Raw genomic sequence first — 24,951 nt, 5'->3', positions numbered from 1 at the left:
CATATAAATAATTGTAAACACCTATTAGCAATGGGTGTCTGAAACGCAGGAATTCCATTAATTAGGAGAAGGATCCACATACTGTTGACCATATAGTGTATGCAGTGCTCCATTTCTGCCATTTTAATTTTGACATTAACTCTTATGATTTGCCCTGGCAGCTACGTATGTTAAATGTAAAGCTTTTTTGATACTCTTCCAGCTTGTGTTGTCCACAGTTTGTTTTAACTGTCTTTTCTTAAAATAGATTTTGATATCATCTACTTTAAACATACTGTAGGTTAGTAATACCCAAGTCGTGGTCCTGAATTTTCCAATCTGTAGTGAACAATTAAACCCAATTCTAATGGGTAGGTAATTTTATTTATCATGCCAGTCTTTTAATTATAGGGAGGGCTGAACGTCTGTAGAACCCAGACCTTCATGCAGAAGTTCTTAACCTTGGAGATGCAACTAGGATTGTAGGATAACTACAAAGCTTAGGTTGTTTATTCAGTAAATGAAAATGTTAGATGTATGAAAAGCTCCCTGATTATCTGTTTCTGGCTGCATTCCACTGCAATGCCTCTCTGTTCAGTGTTGCTATGGTTTTAGTATGGATGAGTAAAACTGATAAAATATACATTTCTATTTGACAAATGTTAGTAAGCACTAGGCCTTAGTCTTCATTTGTAGTCTTAACCAATGGTTTCAACCAAAGTCCTCTCTTTCATTCTAAAAATCTGATCACAGGTCAGTGTTTCATCACACCATTTACTCTTTTAGCATTACTTGGTGCTGCAACACATTAAGCCAGATCAGTCCTCCAAATACATTTCCAAAACCACAATCATAGTGCTGTAAATATTTAGAGCAATATCCATTGCATGATCACTAAAGAAGCCATTGTTTCAAAGAGAATCTGCATGAATCTTGCACGACTGTCCTAAGACTTCCAGATTGTTCTTTGTTTATCTTCTAAGCATTGATGTTTTGGGCATTTTTATAAAGCTTTGATAAATATATATATTTTTCTAAATAATATACAATAAAAACAAAAAAATTATATAGCATTGCCATGTAAAAAGGCACAATTTCTTTTATTTGTGAATATGACATTAATAGTTCAGCAAATTTGAGAGCAATGATTAGATATGAAACAATGTCATTCTTATTTACTGCACTGATACAGGCAATCATTTTCACATACAGTACCTCCTATTTTTGGTCTGCATTTGTAAATTCTGTACTGAAAATACAGCTTCATGTTCTTTTCTGTTTTGTAAGGAATGGTTTGTGGTCATATGTGTGAAATGCTTTTTTGTTTCATGCTGTTGGTTTATTTAAGGGTGTTGTTATTCAATCTTATTCATCAACTATATTAAAATATCCAGGCCCCATTTTCTTCTTATTATTGTAGGATTCTGTGAAAAAAAATGATGTATAATTCTGTACAGTTTTATTTTCCTTAATGAGCTACATGTTCCCTTTTCAGAGGAGTTTTTCTATAGATTAGAACTAATTGTTTATGTATGTTCAACTTGTGAGGGCACTATGAATATTTTTACTTGCTGTCTTAGGTCTGACATGATTGACTAAGACTGAATATCAAACTTATAGATGTCATTTTGTGGCTTAACCCTTGTGTTCTGTTGATATTGACTTTACTGATATAGACTCCTGTGTTGTGTGATTTGTACCCTCACCAGACAGAAACTAAAAACATATGAAAATCCATTGTCTTTAATCGCGTATTCTAGCTGAGGTCTAGAATAAATTAGGGGATGTTTGGAACATTTTCAATACAAAAATATTGTTTATTTGCAGTTTCCATTAAATTGGGAAAAGTTATGAAGTATCAGGCTGATTTTAAGGTTATTTTGTGAGCTGTTAAAGTGGCTCTGGGGTCTGAGGGACCCCAAACAGAACATGAGGGTTAAGGCAGAAATCAAGCCCTTGGTTTCCCCGAAACACAATCAATTACAAATTTTTCCCAGTGCTGTGACTGAATTTAACTCTGTGCTTTGTGGGTTTTAATGAATTGTAGTGTTGATCTCTGTTGGCAGCTGTGTGAATTAAGGATCAATGAAATGACAGAACGATGTTATGGTTTCTCTACAAGTTTCTCAGTTTCAGCTATGATAGTGTATTACATTTAAAACACATTTTAAAACGATCTGTCACAGTATATTAATCCATAATTTGTAAATACTCTTTAAGGTGTTTTCAGGTGAATGGTTATAATATTCTCTGTTATTTATTTCGTATTTATTTGCAACATGCAATATTACTTTTTCTTTTAAGTATTATTAGTTTTATGGCAACACGATTCATACTCGACTCATCATTTCACCTGGATTTTACCTTTTAAGCTAGTTTGACAGCTGTATATTATTATTTCTCTCTTCAGGTAAGATCATGTCCAGTACCTGCCTGTAACTTTGCTTAAGTTTATTTCATTAGTTGTACTTCGCAGGCATGTATTGTAGCTATGCACTTTGTATCAACTTTATTAGAGCTATACTAGGTTTTGTACTTTTTACATACTCTACTTTTTATGTAATTCTCAATAAACAGCTTGCAATGTTTTTGGTTGTTTGCATTTTTGTAATATTTCAATTTAAACTTTATTTTTTTCCAAGTTTGATAATATTGGGAGGCATCTGACTACTTGTTTTTGTGTCTAATTTACTTTTAGTGCAAATATTCACTTCAAAAGTTAGTTTGTACTTATAGTAAATTACTTTACTTTATTACCATAAACAAAGATATGTTTCAAAAATTACATATAGGAAAATATGGTTAAAAACTGGTTAAGTTTTGTTACAGGTTGTTTTGTTGTATTTAAGTATCACAATTTATTTTCTTGGCTGTCCTCTAATAGGTGCCAGTATACCATGGCCATTCTTCTTTTTTTAGTGATGTGTAATGCCCAGTACTGTTTGTGAAGTAGCCTGGGTGTCAGTTGCAGGCCTTTGGCCATTCACTGTCAACTCTCCACCAATGCTTAGACACCCAGCTGGCCTAGCTCTGTTGAGATTTGAACCCAGATCTCAGTGGTGGCCTGGCGTAATAACTGCTATGCCACACAAGCACCATTAGAGAAAATCTGAATCAATTTCTTTAAAATGTAATAAATACAGTGTATCACAGAAGTGAGTACACCCCTCACATTTCTGCAAATATTTCATTATATCTTTTCATGGGACAACACTATAGACATGAAACTTGGATATAACTTAGAGTAGTCAGTGTACAGCTTGTATAGCAGTGTAGATTTACTGTCTTCTGAAAATAACTCAACACACAGCCATTAATGTCTAAATGGCTGGCAACATAAGTGAGTACACCCCACAGTGAACATGTCCAAATTGTGCCCAAATGTGTCGTTGTCCCTCCCTGGTGTCATGTGTCAAGGTCCCAGGTGTAAATGGGGAGCAGGGCTGTTAAATTTGGTGTTTTGGGTACAATTCTCTCATACTGGCCACTGGATATTCAACATGGCACCTCATGGCAAAGAACTCTCTGAGGATGTGAAAAATAGAATTGTTGCTCTCCACAAAGATGGCCTGGGCTATATGAAGATTGCTAACACCCTGAAACTGAGCTACAGCATGGTGGCCAAGGTCATACAGCGGTTTTCCAGGACAGGTTCCATTCGGAACAGGCTTCGCCAGGGTCGACCAAAGAAGTTGAGTCCATGTGTTCGGCGTCATATCCAGAGGTTGGCTTTAAAAAATAGACACATGAGTGCTGCCAGCATTGCTGCAGAGGTTGAAGACGTGGGAGGTCAGCCTGTCAGTGCTCAGACCATACGCCGCACACTGCATCAACTCGGTCTGCATGGTCGTCATCCCAGAAGGAAGCTGACGCACAAGAAAGCCAGCGAACAGTTTGCTGAAGACAAGCAGTCCGAGAACATGGATTACTGGAATGCCCTATGGTCTGACGAGACCAAGATAAACTTGTTTGGCTCAGATGGTGTCCAGCATGTGTGGCGGCGCCCTGGTGAGAAGTACCAAGACAACTGTATCTTGCCTACAGTCAAGCATGGTGGTGGTAGCATCATGGTCTTGGGCTGCATGAGTGTTGCTGGCACTGGGGAGCTGCAGTTCATTGAGGGAAACATGAATTCCAACATGTACTGTGACATTCTGAAACAGAGCATGATCCCCTCCCTTCGAAAACTGGGCCTCATGGCAGTTTTCCAACAGGATAACGACCCCAAACACAACCTCCAAGATGACAACTGCCTTGCTGAGGAAGCTGAAGGTAAAGGTGATGGACTAAACCCAATTGAGCACCTGTGGCGCATCCTCAAGTGGAAGGTGGAGGAGTTCAAGGTGTCTAACATCCACCAGCTCCGTGATGTCATCATGGAGGAGTGGAAGAGGATTCCAGTAGCAACCTGTGCAGCTCTGGTGAATTCCATGCCCAGGAGGGTTAAGGCAGTGCTGGATAATAATGGTGGTCACACAAAATAATGACACTTTGGGCACAATTTGGACATGTTCACTGTGGGGTGTACTCACTTATGTTGCCAGCCATTTAGACATTAATGGCTGTGTGTTGAGTTATTTTCAGAAGACAGTAAATCTACACTGCTATACAAGTTGTACACTGACTACTCTAAGTTATATCCAAGTTTCATTTCTATAGTGTTGTCCCATGAAAAGATATAATAAAATATTTGCAGAAATGTGAGGGGTGTACTCACTTTTGTGATACACTGTATATACCAAATAAATAAAATTTTAAAAGGAAATAGCACAAACAATTTGGGGTCTGACTGTTTTGGGGTCACTTGACCCTTTTGGCCTCTCATTTAAGCAAATTTATTTGAACATTGGAAACATGTTTAAACAAGAAAACTTGAGGACAACAAGTAGAAGAGAAAACAAATATCCACACACACTGCAACAAGGAAAGCCAGTTAACCATCAGCTGAAACTCTCAAGGTAACAAATATAGTGATCCACAAATCTGGTGCTTTTTATTTTGAGTTAGTTTGCAGATAAGACACAGCAATGCTGAAGGAGTTTTTAAACACCTCACTGTCACTGCTGGACTGAGAAAAGTCCACCAACCAAAAATATCCAGCTAACAGCACCCTGTGACCACTGATGAAGGTCTAGAAGATGACCAACTCTAACAGCAGCAATAGATGAGAGATCTACATCTACAAGGTGGACCAACTAGGTAAGAGTGTCTAATAGAGTGGACACAGTATTTAAAAACTCCAGCAGCGCTGCTGCGTCTGATCCACTCATACCAGCACAACACACACTAACACACCACCACCATGTCAGTCACTGCAGTGCTGAGAATGATCCACCAACCAAATAATACCTGCTCTGTAGTGGTCCTGGAAGAGTCCTGACCATTGAAGAACAGCATAAAAGGGGGCTAACAAAGCATGCAGAGAAACATGGACTACAGTCAGTAATTGTAGAACTACAAAGTGCTTTTACAGGTAAGTGAAGCTGATAAAATGGACAGTGAGTGTAGAAACAAGGAGGTGATTTTAATGTTATGGCTGATGAGTGTATGTGCGTATTCTATTTAAGAACTTTACTCTGGTTTTTTTAAACTTGAATGACTCTTCACAAGCTGGGTCTGGCCACTAAGGAACTATATTCTTTACATCGGATAGGAAAAGCATGCTTACTCATAAACTGCTCATATTAAATTATTTAGTTATTATTATTAATTATTTTAAAATAAGCTTTTTTCAATTGTTATGTCAGCATTATTTCGTAATGGGGTTTTACGAAGTGAAAACATAACAGACCTTGCACGCATTCAGGCGCGTTTTGGCTGTAGGTATGATCAGCGTCATGACGTCATAATTGGGCTCACAGCTGCTGCGGCGGTGTTGATGAGAGTGCATAAAAGGGTCAAAAGCTGCAAACTTTCGGTCTCCATTAAACAACTGCTGGATCGCTGATGCGCAGGTCTCTGAGCTCAGCTGTATACTAGGTTTCCCCTCACTGTGGAGGAGTTTGTTTCATTCATCATACAGCTGTGAAAACAATATTTACAGCTGAAGAGGCGCTTAAGGTTAGTTCATGTTTTTTTTTTTCCTCAATGGTGTTTGTCAGTACGTAAAATGGTTTGTCCTGTAGAGGTGAATGCAGGATTTTGCAGCAGAACCCTAATGCATAAGTTTGTAACAATAAGAATGTAACAGGGTGATAAAGTTGCCTATTCTACACAACGTGGCTGAGGTCGACTTCTTATTCGAAATACCCCACTTTTTAAGTATTGCAATAACAGTTACTTTTGTTCCATTCCTGTCCAGAACAATGTGAAGACAGGCAGATGTAATAAAATAATGCCTAGACTTAAAATTATATAGAGACCAATTTAACTTAATATATTAATATTTACAAGGTCCCGTTCCTGATTTATCATTGCTTTTATATGGTTTAAAAGTTTTTTTTTTATACAAATGCTTTGTGCTCCTTTGTATAGATGAGCTGTTAATATTTATTACTTTTAAATATCAAAACCAGAACCATACTGATACATTTACATTGTACCTTAAAACCAGAACCATACTGATACATTTACATTGTACCTTAAAACCAGAACCATACTGATACATTTACGTTATACCTCACAACCAGAACCATACTGATACATTTACATTATACCTCACAACCAGAACCATACTGATACATTTACCTTATACCTCACAACCAGAACCATACTGATACATTTACCTTATACCTCACAACCAGAACCATACTGATACATTTACATTATACCTCACAACCAGAACCATACTGATACATTTACCTTATACCTCACAACCAGAACCATACTGATACATTTACCTTATACCTCACAACCAGAACCATACTGATACATTTACCTTATACCTCACAACCAGAACCATACTGATACATTTACCTTATACCTCACAACCAGAACCATACTGATACATTTACATTATACCTCACAACCAGAACCATACTGATACATTTACATTATACCTCACAACCAGAACCATACTGATACATTTACATTATACCTCACAACCAGAACCATACTGATACATTTACCTTATACCTCACAACCAGAACCATACTGATACATTTACCTTATACCTCACAACCAGAACCATACTGATACATTTACCTTATACCTCACAAGCAGAACCATACTGATACATTTACCTTATACCTCACAACCAGAACCATACTGATACATTTACCTTATACCTCACAACCAGAACCATACTGATACATTTACCTTATACCTCACAACCAGAACCATACTGATACATTTACCTTATACCTCACAACCAGAACCATACTGATACATTTACCTTATACCTCACAACCAGAACCATACTGATACATTTACTTTATACCTCACAAGCAGAACCATACTGATACATTTACATTATACCTCACAACCAGAACCATACTGATACATTTACCTTATACCTCACAACCAGAACCATACTGATACATTTACCTTATACCTCACAACCAGAACCATACTGATACATTTACCTTATACCTCACAACCAGAACCATACTGATACATTTACCTTATACCTCACAACCAGAACCATACTGATACATTTACCTTATACCTCACAACCAGAACCATACTGATACATTTACCTTATACCTCACAACCAGAACCATACTGATACATTTACCTTATACCTCACAACCAGAACCATACTGATACATTTACCTTATACCTCACAACCAGAACCATACTGATACATTTACCTTATACCTCACAACCAGAACCATACTGATACATTTACCTTATACCTCACAACCAGAACCATACTGATACATTTACATTATACCTCACAACCAGAACCATACTGATACATTTACATTATACCTCACAACCAGAACCATACTGATACATTTACATTATACCTCACAACCAGAACCATACTGATACATTTACCTTAAACCTCACAACCAGAACCATACTGATACATTTACCTTATACCTCACAACCAGAACCATACTGATACATTTACCTTATACCTCACAACCAGAACCATACTGATACATTTACCTTATACCTCACAACCAGAACCATACTGATACATTTACCTTATACCTCACAACCAGAACCATACTGATACATTTACCTTATACCTCACAACCAGAACCATACTGATACATTTACCTTATACCTCACAACCAGAACCATACTGATACATTTACCTTATACCTCACAACCAGAACCATACTGATACATTTACATTATATCTCTGCAGTGGCTAAGTGGGTAGCACTGTTGCCTCACAGCAAGAAGGTCCTGGGTTAGATCCCCAGGTGGGCCGGCCCGGGTCCTTTCTGTGTGGAGTTTGCATGTTCTCCCCGTGTCCGCTTGGGTTTCCTCCGGGTGCTCCAGTTTCCTCCCACAGTCCAAAGACATGCAAGTGAGGTGAATTGGAGACACTAAATTGTCCATGACTGTGTTTGACATAACCTTGTGAACTGATGAACCTTGTGTAATGAATAACTACCGTTCCTGTCATGAATGTAACCAAAGTGTAAAACATGACGTTAAAATCCTAATAAACAAACATTATATCTCAAAACCAGAATTGTTCTTATGATGCCACATATTTCAAAACCAGAACCATACTGCTAAATTTACTTTACATCTGAAAACCAGAATTGTTCTTATGATGCCACAAAACCTTTCTCAAAACCAGAACGGTACTGGTAAATCTACATTATATCTCAAAACCCAAACAATTCTTAAGATGCCACATCATCTCGCAAAACCAGAAACTTTCTGATTATGCCACATTATCTCTCAAAACCAAAACAGTTATTATATTGCAACTTCATGTTCATTATTGCACACAGTGTTTCAGGATGGGCTCTGTCCTAAAACCCTAAACGGATTAACCTGGTTAAGTTGATTTTCAAGACATAGTGGATAGTCGAATTTAATTCAGTAGATTAGAAAAGTCTTAAGTATTTGCACTATCTTTACTTTTAATACTTAAAATGTTTGTAATAGTTGCACTATTAGTATTATCTATTTTTGCCCTATATCCACCTTAATGATTCCACCCAGAGCTGTTTACTAATCTATGCACCACTGTAATTACTTTTTTCCTCTCTTATATTAGAAAGACTTAAATCATGGTTCAGCTTCAATCGTCTCCAGCTTCTGAAGTTGTGGATCTCCATGTGGAGTCCATTGAGGAAAGGGATGCCAGTCATGACGACAGCTCAGGGATTGACTCTCCTAATGCCTTCACAGCACTTCAACTCACCCTAAACCCTTCAGCGTTTATATACCATGGTTATGAGACCTACATTGAGGATGGCCTTATCTGCCTCAGACACAAAATTCGCAACATCGAGAAAAAGAAGGTTGTTTGGTTTGTGTACTCTGGTTTATGAGCTAAATTAACTGGTCATTTATTATAATAATTTCTATTGAGCTAAGTAATTAATTTACATGTCTAAATGCAGCTGAAACTGGAATGCTATAAAATGCGGCTTGAGAGTGGGGAGAAGCTAAATCAAGACCAAATGGTGATCTTTGCAAACACTTCAAAAAGACAAATCACTTTTTACTTGATTGTTAAGCTTTTAAAACCGTAACGCATGTTTGCTGTGTTAGGATGCAGTAGAGAGGTATGAAGAAGTGATCCACAACCTGAAGTTTGCCAAAGAGCTGCAAAAGACCATTTCTGCTCTTACACAGGATGTGAGTTGATCTTGCACTATTACATAAAACTTATTTAATATTACATTGTTATATTAAACTAATATTAATATCAAAATGTTAGCTGTTAAGGGGTCAGAGGAAAGCTGTGTGTAACGAGCAGGTTCAGAGGCTGGAGGCTGAGCAAAAGCGACTGAGTGTGATGCTTCAGATGCAGTACGTCCTCCTCAGTCTGCAAAGGCAAGACGTCAGGAAGAACTTCTGCAACTCGCAGGAATACGCTGGCTACCTGTCCTCTCAGGAACTTGAGAACTTGTTGGACCTGGCTTCATTAGTTGGCTGCAAAAGGAATGACATCCTGAGGTTGGTGAAAGTGTTTTTGGTGACACTGATCATGCAAGACATGGAATTTCTGACTGGCTGACTTTTTCCCTTAGTTTAGAAGTTCAGATGGAGCGGGCCTCTCTTGTCTATCTGGACCTGCTGGATGGGAAAAACAAACCAGTTGCTGGCTCAACATGTAAGTTATTTAATTACTTAATACCTATTTTTTTGATGGGACTGGAAGCAACAGAAACAAACAGTTAAATGTAAGTAATGTTGTAAGTCACCTAATATAGATATGTCACACAGAAATTGTTCTCTTTTGAATATATGGCCTTTTTGGTAGCCAGCAAAGATGACTGTTAGCAGATCAAAAATGATTCATCTTAAGGTTTAGCGTTTGCCAGTATATACATACAATTATGAATATTTGAATGCCAACAGTATGAGCAGAAGTGCTACAATACCCCTTACCTAAGCCACAAAACAATCTTTTGCTTAAATATGTACAAGTGTTCAGGTAGAGCAGCAATCTAATACTCCATCCAAACACTGTCTTTAATTATAGTCTTGGTGGTGCCATTGGCCTGGTTGAAGATTTAACAGAAATTATAAGCATTGTCTGAGTAGAGGCTGAATGTCAATAATCTTAATGCTGCTGCAACAGCAGTGCCCACTGTCTAGTTAGGATATATACATAAGTGGCAGTAGAATACAGAGAGTAGTTTTGTTGTTTGAGTCTGCTAAGGCAACAGTGTTTGGAGGAGTCTTTTGTACAGATGTGGTCTGAGGCTGTTGGTGTTTGACAAGGTGTTTGCTAGTATTCAGCATTTTTAGCCAGTGAGGGTGTCATGCAACCAGCAGTGGGTGCCAGAGTGCACATTGAAATCTATCCAAATTGGTGGGTGGTACAGTGGCTAAGTGGGTAGCACTGTTGCCTCACAGCAAGAAGGTCTTGGGTTTGATCCCCAGGTGTGGTGGTCTGGGTCCTTTCTGTGGAGTTTGCATGTTCTCCCCATGTCTGTGTGGGTTTCCACCGAGTGCTCTGGTTTTCTTCCCACAGTCCAAAGACATGCAAGTGAGGTGAACTGGAGATACTAAATTGTCCATGACTGTTCAATATAACCTTGTGAACTGATGAATCTTGTGTAATGAGGAACTACTGTGTCTGTCATGAATGTAACCAAAGTTTAAAACATGATGTTAAAATCCTAATAAACAAACAAACACAAACTACACTCTACCTCTGAACGACCCTCTTGGTGGTTCTGACTCCCAGGTAAATAACCCATGATTTAGAGTCTCTGAAAGGTGATTGGTTTGGTAAAGACTTATTCCTTGTTTAGTGCTGCATGATACTCATTTGGCTTATTTTAAACTATCAAATTGTTACTTCACTAGATAAGTGCCTGAAAGAGAAGCTGCTGAGACTGGTGGACTGTGGTTTCTTCGATCACCTTCCAGATCCTCAAAATGACTTGCAGAATATCAACACAAAGCTTGACTCCTCATCTAGACCAAGCACCCTACCTGGTAAGGTGTTTCAGGCATGTAACTCATGGACATAAGACTTAATATATCCATGTTTACTTGTATTTTGTTTTTAATTGTAGCAGAGGTCAGTTTGAATTTGAATAAGCTGGCTCTGAAAGAGGTAGGAACTTAATTTTGAAACTGTCTAAAACTGATTTTAAGAGTAAATGCTTCAATTAATAAATTACACCAACAAAACTGGTCTGACTCATTTGTTCTTAGCATTTAAAGAGGGTCAGTAACTTTTGAATGATGCCAGTTTCTAAACAGACGCTACATACCTGAAGCAGACCTCGTTGGGCGTGTACAGGGTAAGGAAGAAATGCCTGTACCGAACTGGAAAGCTGAATTTTTGGCGCTAAAGGAGCGAGAACCTCCAGACTCTTGGGATTTGGACTTTTCTGAGACTCCAGTGTCCTCTCAGGCAGGGTTATACAAGCCTTGGAAAGGGGCAGCAGGGTTTATACCTAAAACAATCACTAAGAAGCCCACTGTTGAGCTCAAACAGGTAGGTATTTTACTTTTGGTTACATAGGAATTCTGTAAGTGTTGCTTACAGGAATATCCAATAGTCAGAATATTAAAGGTCTGGTATCAAATCACAGACTTGTGTGTTTTCTTTCTTGACCTAGAAACAGCAGAAGAAAAATAAAGGTCAGGGCTCCAAATCTGTAAGTTGGTATGTTACCTTGTGCCATGTTTTTAATTTTTAAGTTTGTTTGCGCTCAACCAAGTCCTTGTGTTCCAATAGGATATTGAGATGCTTGTGCCAGTAGAGGTAAACTCTCCAACCTCTCTGGCTAAAGATCCTGCACTACGTAGACGGCAGTTGGATCACCTTATGGATCAAATCACAGGTTCCTTCAGCTTCATGCAGGTATAGAATTCTTAATACTTGCATTAGTTAATTGCTCTGTATTACCTTTTCAATTTCAGTAAGAGGGGAGTTTGTATTTAATTTAATTGTATTTAATTGGGCTTAAAGTATTTGTCCAGGGGTTGTGGATTTAATTTTTGATGTATAGATATATATTTGCAATTGGTGACCATCAATCTACACTTAATTACCCAAAACATTAAAGTAAAAACATAGACTATCAAAAACTAATTAAAAAAACTGATCTTATTTAGTACTCTGGCTCTCGCACTTCATTAGAATGTATGGCCATCAGTGAACTATCATCCTAATGTCTCCAGATGTTTGGAGTTTAAGTTTTGGCTTTCAGAGACCGGTCAGAGTTGGCTTGTGCTCTGGAAAAGGTTTTCAGGGATGTTTTTGTATCTCACTGCATTCACCTGTCCCTCAAATCTTACCCATAGCATGATGCTTATTTCACTGTTGTGATGGTATTAGCATGATGCTGCCACCACCACATTTCACTGTTGTGATGGTATTAGCCAGGTCATGTGCATTGCCTGTTTTGGCAGTATTCCCATAAGACCAAATAATCATTTTCCTGATGTATATAAGTCCTGTCAAACAAGTCATTTAGTGAACTCCAAGCAAGCTGTCATGTGGTGTCTTCGATTTTTCCCAATATGTCATAATGGCCTGATTGAGTGCTGCAGAAATGGTTCTGTCCAACAGATTCTCCATCTCGGCACAGAACTTGTAGAGCTCTTTTAGAGTGATTGGTGGTTTTTTTTTTTTTTTTTTTAATTTACCTTCCTTTCCTGATGCCAAATTAATCAGCTGATTCCCAGAAGGTTTGAGGTTGTGCTAAGCTTCCAGTTCAAAATTGAGTTCTTTGTGGCCCTGGGAACCCTCAAAGCCCTGGGTGTGTTATGCCTTTGCCTGATCTATGCCTCATGACCTCAATCTGAGATCAACATATTGCCCCATGGACTTAATGGCTTGATTTCATAAATTGTGAGCCAGGTGTGGGTGTTTCCAGACTAATGTCAAATTAATTTAGCTTGCAGTGGATGGATTCAAGTGTTCTAGACATCTCAAGGATGATTTAAAGCAAACCAGTTGCGTCTGACCACAATTTGGAGTAATACTTTCAAATACAAGCATAAGGTGTTGGATGGAAAAATAAAACTATCACTATTTTAAAAACCATCAAAATGCCAGTGTTTAATGCCAACACCAATCCACTGCACAGCTTTGGCCATCCCATGTACTTTTCTATTCCTTGATTGCAGATATTTTAATGTTTAAACTCCAAACAGGTTTTACTGTGGACAAATACAAGTATTACGTAGAGCCCTGAGTTGATTAAAGTATTTAAGACACTGCCATCTGCTGGACAGGTCTGGCTTAATTCTTTTAATCATGCTTCCAATAAAACAAAAACAGCCTAGTATTACATTAACAAAACTTGAAATATTGTGCAGATAATGTCTCGTGTTACTATAGGAAAAGGCAAATATGTTGGGGGATTTGATTAGTTGGATAATCCAGTAAGTCAAGACTAGATATATGCCTAATGTTTAGTTTGCTTTTTTCTTTCTAATCAGGATTCTTTGCTGGATGGAGACGTCTCTCCAACTCGTGTCTCGAACAAAGGGCTTCCCCTTTCCCCTAGCCCATCTCCTATTGGTAAAGCTCTCTGATGGTTTACCACAATTTCCTCTTTATTAGATTTATCTTTTTATTTTAAGCATTTAAAAGCTCCATCATTGCTGATGCTGAAGTAACTAACCTAAATGACCTGAAGTCCTAATGTAGGATTGTCAGATTTTACACATTCTTTTTTCAATAGCCCAAAAAGAACAGAAGAAAATCCCTGCTGACATCCTGCCTCAGACACAGCATGTAAGTTTCGTTCATCCTTTGAGTTGTCCCCAGTTAACCCCCCCACACTACAAACATGATCATTTTTATCCTCTTTCTGCTTGTATTTCACTGGTACATACCTCATTTGTACATAAATCTCAAATACTGTATATATCTGTTTATTATGTTTTTACGTACTCATTTCTTGATCGTGTCCATAGCACCTTAATCACTTTAACCTGCATAGCACCTTAATATGTACATTGTTTTCAGCTACATATCTTGTTTATAGTATAGTTTATAGATCCTGTTTATACCACTGCTATTTACCCACTGTAAATAATGTATATCATAAATACTGTTTATTCTGCACTTTCTGCTTATTGCACTTCTGGTTAGATGCTAAACTGCATTTCGTTGCATTGTACTTGTACATGTGTAATGACAAAGTTGAATCTAATCTAATATTGCAGATTTTGGAAACATATTTTAAGATTTTACTCTTTTTCCTTCATATGCCAGTCAACTCCCATTAATACTAGTATACTTGCTGGAGTTGGTAAAAACTGTCTGACCAGTAGTAATCAGACTCTCAATTCGTCGGACCTGGACCTACACAATGGAGACACACCTCTGGTAAAGCCATCAAACCAGCCTTCTGACCCTGCACTACACTCACTTGCCTGTTGGGTCAGTGACATCAGTCTGAACAATATTTATTGTGCTGAAGTTACACTGGTTGATGGAGTAATGCTTGTAATGGTTTGGCTTCTAGGCAAAGCAAGATAAGGACTTCACTTCCTCACCTCTGTACCGCCGAGAGTCGGTCATCTCTTTGTCTCTTGATAAGAACACTGAGCAGGTCTGTATATACAATTTACACCCACACTACTGTCAAAAGACTTGCTCATCTGTCATTTCCTCTGAAGTCATGGGATTGATAGTTGTTTGGTTTTTAATTTGCTATCAAGTCATTGATTTTTATGGCCAAGCCACCACAAACCTAAACATTGCCTGACAGGTTCTGATTACTGATTCTGCAGTTTTGATCTTGATAGCAGCTGTTTAAAATAAGGACAGACAGTCTTTTGTGATGTGCTTTGAAACTCCAAAGCTCGCTCTTGTGTAAAGGCTTGCTGTCAAGCTAATTTTATAATACAAATGTTGCATTGTGCAATAATGGGATTAATTAACTTGTCTGGTAATTAATATTTTAATTTCATTACAAATGCAGCCTTTATAACAAGTGGGTACTATGGATATTTTGTTTCCGTTTTTGGGATTTTGCCATGTTTCTCAGAACCTAGTCATTTTCATTCAATTCCTGACTGCATCTCCTCTGCCACTTGTGCCACCCCAACTTTTACAGAAGGCATAGCATAAATAAATACTGTATCCTTGGTCAATCGCCCACAACTTGGTCATGTGCCCCAACCAGCCGGCAGAGTCGTATTAACTGTGGCAATGAGTAACCGTCAACCTGCCTCCCAGGCATACCCAGTTGTCTATTCGATGCCCAGCTGGGTCGAAAACATAGCTGAGATTCGAACTCGAGAGCTTAAACTCTGGGCTGTGGCTACTTGAGTGATGCAACTCAATTTTCAAGCACCCTTAAAAGGAATGCTCATATTTAACTAGTGCTTCTTTGGTTATGTGGTTATAGCTTTGACTTGTTGTTTTTATGAATTTCAGGTCAATAATTCGAGGTTTTATGATTCAGAATTCATGCTGAAAATCCTTATTGTACTTGACCAAATGCATGCAAGCTCAGTCACAACATGCCAACTATTTGTTAAATGGTGCTTATGCATAGTCATAGGACTGTTTGAATGTACTATTGTTTATAAATTAAACTCTTGTGACAACTAGATTTACAGTGTTAAGACAATGAGAAGCAAGCTTCTCAAGTACTTCTGGCCATGGGTTGCTATGGTATTTTTGGAATTTAAACTTGATTTCCTTTCAGTTTGGCAAACTAGGCCAATTTAGAGCTCAGGCACACGTTTCCCTTGACATCTTGGAGCAGAATACGCTTCAAGATACTAAATAACATAATTAAATGATGTGTTAAGGTTATATTTATTTTTAAATATTGCAAATGGTTAAACTATTCAACTGTGATTGGGGTGTACCTTCCAGTTCATACACTGATGAGCCAAAACATTAGGACCACCCACCTATGTTAAAACAACCCTGACCCACTTAAACATGGATTCCACAAGCCATCTGAGGGAGTCCTGTGGTATCTGGTACCTTCAGTAGCATTTCCTTTAACTTCTGTAGGTTGAGTGCATCCTGGTACCATCTTTTCTCTCACGTGTACACATGCCTGCCTGTCCACAAAGTCTTATTAAAAAAACAAAAATATAGTTGAAACCTTCTTGCTCATTAAAGGTGCATTTGATGGTGGACAGGCATTACCATGGGCACTTTGACTCTCCTGCAAGTACACAGACATGACACATTGACATTATCACTTAATGATCTGCAATTTGAGACACAGCAACAATTCTCTTGGTCAATACCAGTCACCAAAGCCTTCATGTCTCTTGGTGTCTGTTCTTGTTTCCCAACAATCTGTCAGTGGTTGGTGGCTTGTCCCTACTTTTCTCATCAGTCGTTTCAGGCTTGATGCCTGATCATCTGCATTTATCTGCCTGACATTTAATATCTCTGACAATCACATGTACAATTGTTACAAAATAGGCACTGCCATGCTTTTTTTTGGTCCTAATGTTTTGAAGGCTGTGTTGTTGAAAACATGGCTTCACATCATATAAAAAAACCCCCCAAAACCTTAATGTAGAGAAACACAAAATTTAACATTGGTTACAATTTGGCAAATTTGTGTGTTTGCCATGAAATGTCAATTATTCTTTTGCCAAACTATTTGTTAATCATTGCTGTCCCTTTGCTTTTTACTCAAATGAATCAATCATTAGCTGACAGGCATTTTGTGATTATGCCACAGTGAGTCACAGAGCTCTAATTGATGCTTTTTTTTTTTCTTGATTGATCATGTCTGTGCATGCTGTTCACCACCTGTGACTGGACTAGGTGTGCCTCAAGTAGACCAGTCTGCCAGCCATATGAAAAGGGTGTCTGGATTCTTTCAGACTCATGGTGTACTTGCTTTCAAAGGCCTAAACTGTTGAAAGCAGTAATAAAAAGCTGTGTGATTGTACTATTTCTAATGGGTGTATTACAGACAAAAAAGCAGTCCCTTTGTAATGCTGAGATTCCAACGAGCATGCCAGCACAGACCTTCTCCACTCCACCCAGCAGGAGATCTCTTCCTGTAACCGGCACATCTTCCTTCAGCAACATGCACTCTGTGAGTGTGTGTGTACTCATGCATGTTTCAACAAAAGATTAAATGTCTTGTGCTAAACTGTAGGTTCTGTCCCTGGTCCAGGTGTTCAGTGGGGAAGTACCTATAAGCAAGAGTGATGAGCTAAAGGTGGACGAAAGTGGATTTTTAGGATCTGTGTGTCTGAGCTACAATACTGCAGACACACTGAGCTACTGTACTGTTAGTACACAAACCCCTCCTGAACTCAGCCTGCCTCTAGATGACCTGCAGATGGGTACAACTTACACACAATGTTGTATACACCGATTAGCCATAACATTAAAACCACCTCCTTGTTTCTACACTCACTGGCCATTTTATCAGCTCCACTTACCATATAGAAGCACTTTGTAGTTTTACAATTACTGACTGTAGTCCATCTACAGTAGTGTTAAAAAAAATAGCAGTGACTTTAAAAAAGTGAATAAAGCACAATCATTATAACTTTTATTTCCATAAATGCAAACGCACTGAAAATACTACACTTTCAATTCTAAATCAAAACATTAACTAAATGTAGCCAGTTTGTGTTAATCCTTTACAGAAAGTTAAGAAAAATTAATATTAGGCTGTTCAAAATAATAGCAGTGCCAGCATTTTTCTTTAAATACTAAAAAAATGTATCTAACATGAAAAAGGTTTCACTTTACTTTAAATTACTGAACTCATATTCAGTGGCATAACAATTGTTTCCGAGATCTGTTGCATGGAGTCGACCAACTTCTGGCACCTCTGAACAGGTATTCCAGTCCAGGATGATTAGACTACATTCCACAGTTCTTCTGCAATTTTGGGTTTTGCCTCAAAAAAACGTTTCAGACGTCAGCCCACAAGTTCTCTGTGGGATTGAAGTCAGGGGATTGGGCTGGCCACTCTTACCTCAATCTTGTTTGTCTGTAACCAAGATGTTTTGGGTCATAGTCATGTTGAAACACCCATTTTAAGGACATTTCTTCTTCGACATAGGCCAACTTGATCTCAAGTATTCTGATATATTCAAACTGATCCATGAACCCTCGTATGTGATAAATAGGTGTAACACCATGGTATGAAAAACATCCCCATATCATTTTGTACCACCGTGCTTTACTACCTTCACAGTGTACTGTGGCTTGAATTCCGTGCTCGAGGGTCGTCTGACATACTGTCTACGGCCACTAGACCCAAAAAGAACAATTTTGCTTTCATCAGTCCACAAAATGTTGAGCCATTTCTCTTTGGACCAGTCAATGTGTTCCTTGGCAAATTTGAACCCATTCAGGACACATCTTTATCTTAACAACGGGACTTTGCAGGAGTTTTTCCTGGTAAATTGGCTTCACTTAATCATCTTCTGTACTTACTGGTAACTTCAGATGTTCCTTGATCTTTCTGGTGGTGATCATTGGCTGAGCCTTTGCCATTCTGGCTATTCTCTGATCCATTCGAACAGTAGTTCCACGCTTCCTTCTGCGTCTTTCAGGTTTTGGTTGTCACTTTAAGGCATTTTAGCTGAGCAGCCAATAATTTGCTGCACTTCTCTGTATGTTTTTTCCCTCTACAATCAACTTTTTAATCAAAGTACGCTGTTCATCAGAACAATGTCTGGAACAACCCATTTTAAAGTAAATGTGCTTATGACCAAGCTGTGCAATATTTGTCACCCTCCTACCTTAAATAAGGGCCAAAATTGACACCCGTTCTTCTGCAGAATAAAGGACTTCACCAATTGAACTCCTCACTGCTATTATTTTGAACAACCCCCTTTCAATCAATGCTTCAATTACTCAGAATGAGTGGGATGCATGTCCTAATTGTTGGGTTTGTTTTGTTTTCATTACTCTACTACACTTTCAAGTGAATTTTTTTGCTATGTATGTAGAAATATCACTTCTACTAAAAACAGTGATTTATCAAGTTAATGGTGTTGGACTGCTATTTTTTTGAACACCACTGTATATCTCTACATACTTTTTTTTTTTTAGCCTGCTTTCACCCTGTTCTTCAATGGTCAGGACCACCACAGAGTAGGTATTATTTAGGGGTGGATGATTCTCAGCACTGCAGTGACACTGACATGGTGGTGACTGGTGACTATTTTATTGTATGCTGAATACAAGAATTCATTAATGTTTAGAGATCCTGTTTCCTTACAGAAAGTGCCTACCTGTCCGAGAGTGACCTCAGTGCTACCAGTCAGGTTTATTCTCCTGGTCAGAGTTCTGCCCTTCATGCTCAGTCTACTCTAATCCAGCATTATTATCCACGCAGCACAATCAGAGGTATCTAACATAGTGGCAGTGGGCTCTCCTGACTTTGTTTACTTGTCTCCTTCCTTCTTATTTCACCTCAAGTTGCCCAGTCATCCTGGCTTTCTGTTAACAGGGTGTCTTGCTTGGCATTTTTTTAGCTCTATAAAGCAATTCCCATATAGTCTGGAGTGTGTTTAGGTTAACATGCATGGTAAGAATGCATTTAATGTTTTCCTTTTTTTCCTTGGCTAACTGCATGAATGTTTACTTGTTCAACTTGCAGGTGGTTATGAGGTGCACAGAGTAAATGTACATGCTCCTGGAGGAGGCTTCATAAATCCTGAACCTGGATCTGTTTTTTATACCTCCCAGGTAACACATTTATCATGCAGTCACTGATCTATTCTTGTCTAGAACTGTTTTGCTTTTTTGATGATCCATGATATGGTTTTTAGGAAAATGGGTATCAGCTGAAACACAAACATTCTGGAGGGACAGCAGCTCGAAGAAATGGCTCCACTGGTATGTCATGCTTTTTTACCATTGTACAGTTAAGGCCATGCTCACAAGTGTGTTTATTTTAAGGTCATCTTTGGTTCTCTTGATATGCTTTTAACATGGAAACAAAGTGGTACAGTGGAGCCAGAAACTGTACAGTAAACCCTAACTGACACAGTTCTTTTTCCACTTTGCAGAATTTTTATTTCGATGTCCTGTTGGTTTAAAAATACAGTGGAACCTCGATTTAACGGATTTCGGATTTAACTGACAAAATCCGGAAAACCAAATATCCTGTCCGATTATTGAAAATTCCCCCAAGAAGCGTATCAAGACCAGTAGTTCAGCAATTGTCTATTTATAGGCTTTATTTTGTTGGTAGGCTCGCTTTGTTCTCACCTTTTTCTGTGTTTTATGCTTAATTTTTGCAATTTCTAGTGCTTAGTTATGCACCAGCACTGCTCCAGTAGCCACCAGCAGTGCTTCAGACTCAGAATAACAGAATCCCCACTGTACGATCACGGCATATAAAAACATCTCCACCACCACACAATGTAAATGAGATTTCTCCCCAGTAGTATAGTACACCAATTTTAATGTTTATTTACAGGTTTTACATTACATATTTGTTCAATTTACTGTTTATGTGCATGTAATATAGGCAGTTGTAGCCTAGTGGTTAAGGTACTGGACTAGTTATCGAAAGGTCGCAGGTTCAAACCCCAACACTGCCAGTTGCCACTATTGGACCCTTAAGCAAGGCCCTTAACCCTCAATTGCTTAGACAATATACTGTCATAGTACTTTGTATAAAAGTGTCTCCTAAATGCTGAAAATTTTATGTTTAGCACTTTTGTGGTCCTTGGTGCTGTTTTTTTATATGTCTTCACATCCCCTGGCAAAAAACCTCCGTTTAGGACAATCGCATTTTATGGACCAGTGCTCCCCACTTTTAATTTGTTAAATCGAGGTTCCACTGTACAACATATTGGTAATTTTCACCTGAAGCCGAATAAGTATTTTGTTACTTTTTGGCTCATTTTTATTTAAAATTTAATTTATTCAATTGTTTTTAATAAGGAGTATATACAATTTTCTGAGTAGTAAAAAACTCATGGCACACACAGTTTCTAGTTTAGTGTGGAAAATCGTAAGTGGCATCAAGTAATGTTGCAACAAAATTCTGCCTTCTTAAAATAGGCATTTCTAGCTTATTTATTTTCTAAATAAAATTTTTAGATGGATACTAAACTCTATGGTTCATATTCCATAATTTTAGTATTTTTTCCTTCAGAACCTTGGTACACACTGATCAAAAATTTTATGACCCAAAGTCAGTCACTCTTGTCTTTATGCATGATCAAAACTGCTACATTTTACACTTGTCCTACCACTCCTAAACGTTACATGCACAATTTTCATAATAGATGTTATGCACAGTTTGAGTGGTTATAATGTTTTGGCTGTCAAAGTTGGAACATTGTATAAGTGAGTAAAAACTGCTTTTAATGTTTTGGCTAACCAACTTCAATATTTTATGAGGGGTGCTTAACATCTGTTTTTATAGACCTGCCAACATGAATCTAATACAGTATGCTATTATTACATAACATCAGGTACTTGGAAGAAATGTCTGTTAATGGGAGATATTACATCGTATTCAGTGGTTAAGTCCCTTCTCTCAATATTGAGAGCTGTTCTGTATCAGTATTGTTTGTGCTCTCATCCAAAGCAACAGAAAAAAACGTGGGGTCATTTATTTAGCTTTGTACACTGCTTTGCTTTGGCACTATGAATTATTGGAATTGACGGTCACTGGTCATCCTTGAAATAAAAGTTTTTAAAGGTGTCTTTGGCCTCTGGGCAAAGTACATCAAAAACCTGTATAATACAACCTTTAATGGATTCACCATCGAAGGGGCTAGCAGATTTTGTGATGAGTGGACTACTTTTGTCTCTTTTCAAGCATGCCTTGTTGACTAACCAATTGTTTTTTGGTCCTGCAATCTTTGGCTTCTTACAGTGTGTGCTTGATGGTCTCTTTGAAAATGGATGTTGTAGTGTGAAGAGAATTGGACAACAGTGACCTCAGACTGTTGAGCAGCTGAATGGGCAAAGATCTAATTTGTGTAACTACAACAATTAGTGGCCTCTATTTACAAACCATTTAAAAAGTGTAATTAATAGGAAAAGTGATGCAACAGTAGTAAACATACCCCAGTCTCCATCTTTAAGTGTTGCAAGCATCAAATCCTAAATTTGTTTACATTTAAACAATGCAGTTAAGTTGGTCAGTGAAAACATTAGAAATTGTTGTATTTTTCAGTTTAGGTTCAAAGAGGGGTTTAAGAGAAATAATAAATCAGACATGTGCATCCTTCAAGAGCCATCCCCCTGCAATAAAGGAAATAATTAAAGATGCTGAATAAATCGCACTACAAAGACTTAGTTTGACAGTAAGGTCAAATGCTAATATAGATTGCAAATGCTCACAGCCCTTTTTTCCATTTCATTATAGCTGGTTGGAGTGACTCCTCCCAGGTGAGCAGTCCAGACCGGGAGGCAACTTACCTTGTGGATTCAGCCCATGGGGATTCTTTACCTGTTTCAGCTACTGGGATGCCCCTCACTGGACCTCCCCCTCACACACTTATGCCAGTCTACTCTCAAGTGCGTGTGGCCTTCTCAGCTGCTCGAGCCACCAACCTCGCTCCTGGCACTCTGGACCAACCAATCGCCTTTGATCTGCTTCATAGCAACCAGGGCAATGCTTTTGATGCAACCTCTGGCCACTTCATCTGTCCAGCCGCAGGCACTTATGTCTTCTTTTTCCACATCCTCAAGCTGGCCATCAGTGTTCCGCTATACATCAACCTGATGCGCAATGACGAGGTAGTGGCATCGGCATATGCCAACGATGGTGCGCCCGACCATGAAACGGCCAGCAATCACGCCCTGCTGTCTCTGCGTCTTGGCGACCATGTGTGGCTCCGTCTCCACCGTGGTGCCATCTATGGTAGCAGCTGGAAGTACAGCACTTTCTCTGGCTTCCTGCTTTACCCAGACTGAGTTAGTTACATGCACATACATTGGCACATACAGTGCCAATTTGAGTCTGTTGGCCTGTCAGTTACACTGCTCTTTGCATATTGTTTCCAGATCCTATTGCATACAGTAACTTTTGAATCATGTTTTTGGTCAGCGTTTTGGGTGTTTCATTAAGTGAATGTCTTTACAACTCTACACCCTTAATTTGTGTGCTTATTTTGTGTGCAGGCTGTTTCAGAACCATGCATCTAAGGTCATGGCTGCAAACTGTCTTCTTTCTGGTTATTGAGCACTTGAATTGCATATACATATGTAATTTGTCTGCATACTTGACACTTGAGGACTTTAAAATGGGACTTGGTTTTGAGCACATATGCATTGAAATTGACCAACACTGCCTATCAGCCAAACAAACCAAATGTTCCCTGTGTGCCTGAATAAAAAAAATTTGTGCAGATCCCTTTTGTTGATTCAGTGATTGTAGAAATCTCATCATTCATTATCATACATTTTGCAGACAGTGCACTATGCTTCAGTAATATTTACAAAAGTACTGGTCAGAAGACTTTTCTACCTCTAGTATGTGTAACTGTTTCCAGGATGTTCGTTTACACCAGAGGGCAGCACTACCAAAGGATAATCAACAAGTTACCTAGCAGCAGATCCCAACCTGTGGGTCACTGTTGCATGTTGTATTGTCTGAGAAGCAGTTGACACAAAACGCTTAAAAAAAAAAAAAAAAAAAAAAAAAAAAGATTAAACTGTTAGGTTATATATACTGATCAGCCATAACGTTTAAAACCACCTTGTTTCTACACTCTGTCCATTTTACCAGCTTCACTTACCATATAGAAGCACTTTCTAGTTCTACAATTACTGTCTGTGGTCCATCTATTTCTCTACATACCTTTTTAGCCTGCTTTCATGCTGTTCTTCAATGGTCAGGACCACCACAGAGCAGGTATTATTTATTTGGTGGATCATTCTCAGCACTGCAGTGACACTGACAAGGTGGTGGTGTGATGGTGTGTGTTGTGCTGGTATGAGTGGACACGGTATTTAAAAACGCCAGCAGCGCTGCTGTGTCTGATCCACTTACTGTCCACTCTGTTAGACACTCCTACCTAGTTGGTCCACCTTGTAGATGTAAAGTCAGAGACAATCGCTCGTCTATTGCTGCTGTTTGAGTTGGTCATCTTCTAGACCTTCATCAGTGGTCACAGGGTGCTGTTGGCTGGATATATTTGTGGTTGGTGGACTATTCTCAGTTCAGCAGTAACAGTGAGGTGTTTAAAAACCCCATCAGCGCTGCTGTCTCATCCACTCATACCAGTACGACACACACTAACACCACCACCATGTCAGTGTCACTGCAGTGCTGAGAATGATCCATCACCCAAATAATACCTACTCTGTGGTGGTCCTGGGAGAGTCCTGACCATTGAAGGACAGGGGGCTAACAAAGTATGTAGAGAAAAAGATGGACTACAGCCAGTAATTGTAAAACTACGGTGCTTCTATATGGTAAGTGGAGTTGATAAAATGGACAGTGAGTGTAGAAACAAGGTGGTTTTAATGTTATGGCTGAT

The 24,951-nt window shown here is 38.6% G+C and overlaps 1 protein-coding gene across 1 annotated transcript; it reads left to right on the top strand.

Annotated features, from left to right (window-relative positions):
* Nucleotides 1–9,122: 9,122 nt before the first annotated feature.
* caprin2 (caprin family member 2) lies at nt 9,123–24,509 on the top strand. Its single transcript, XM_063003823.1, is given in 20 exon segments — nt 9,123–9,356; nt 9,459–9,521; nt 9,610–9,696; nt 9,779–10,017; nt 10,092–10,174; nt 11,380–11,511; nt 11,592–11,632; nt 11,771–12,019; nt 12,144–12,182; nt 12,263–12,388; nt 13,975–14,056; nt 14,220–14,272; nt 14,756–14,869; nt 15,009–15,095; nt 17,442–17,567; nt 17,649–17,820; nt 19,721–19,925; nt 20,098–20,188; nt 20,272–20,338; nt 22,833–24,509. Coding segments are annotated over 20 exon segments (2,841 nt in total). The 3' UTR covers nt 23,384–24,509.
* Nucleotides 24,510–24,951: the final 442 nt, after the last annotated feature.

This window comes from Trichomycterus rosablanca, chromosome 1 (genome assembly GCF_030014385.1).
Source record: "Trichomycterus rosablanca isolate fTriRos1 chromosome 1, fTriRos1.hap1, whole genome shotgun sequence".
In the NCBI taxonomy this organism is placed as follows: domain Eukaryota; kingdom Metazoa; phylum Chordata; class Actinopteri; order Siluriformes; family Trichomycteridae; genus Trichomycterus; species Trichomycterus rosablanca.
Note: the sequence above shows the minus strand (reverse complement) of the source record. Positions and strands in the feature narration are given on the sequence as shown.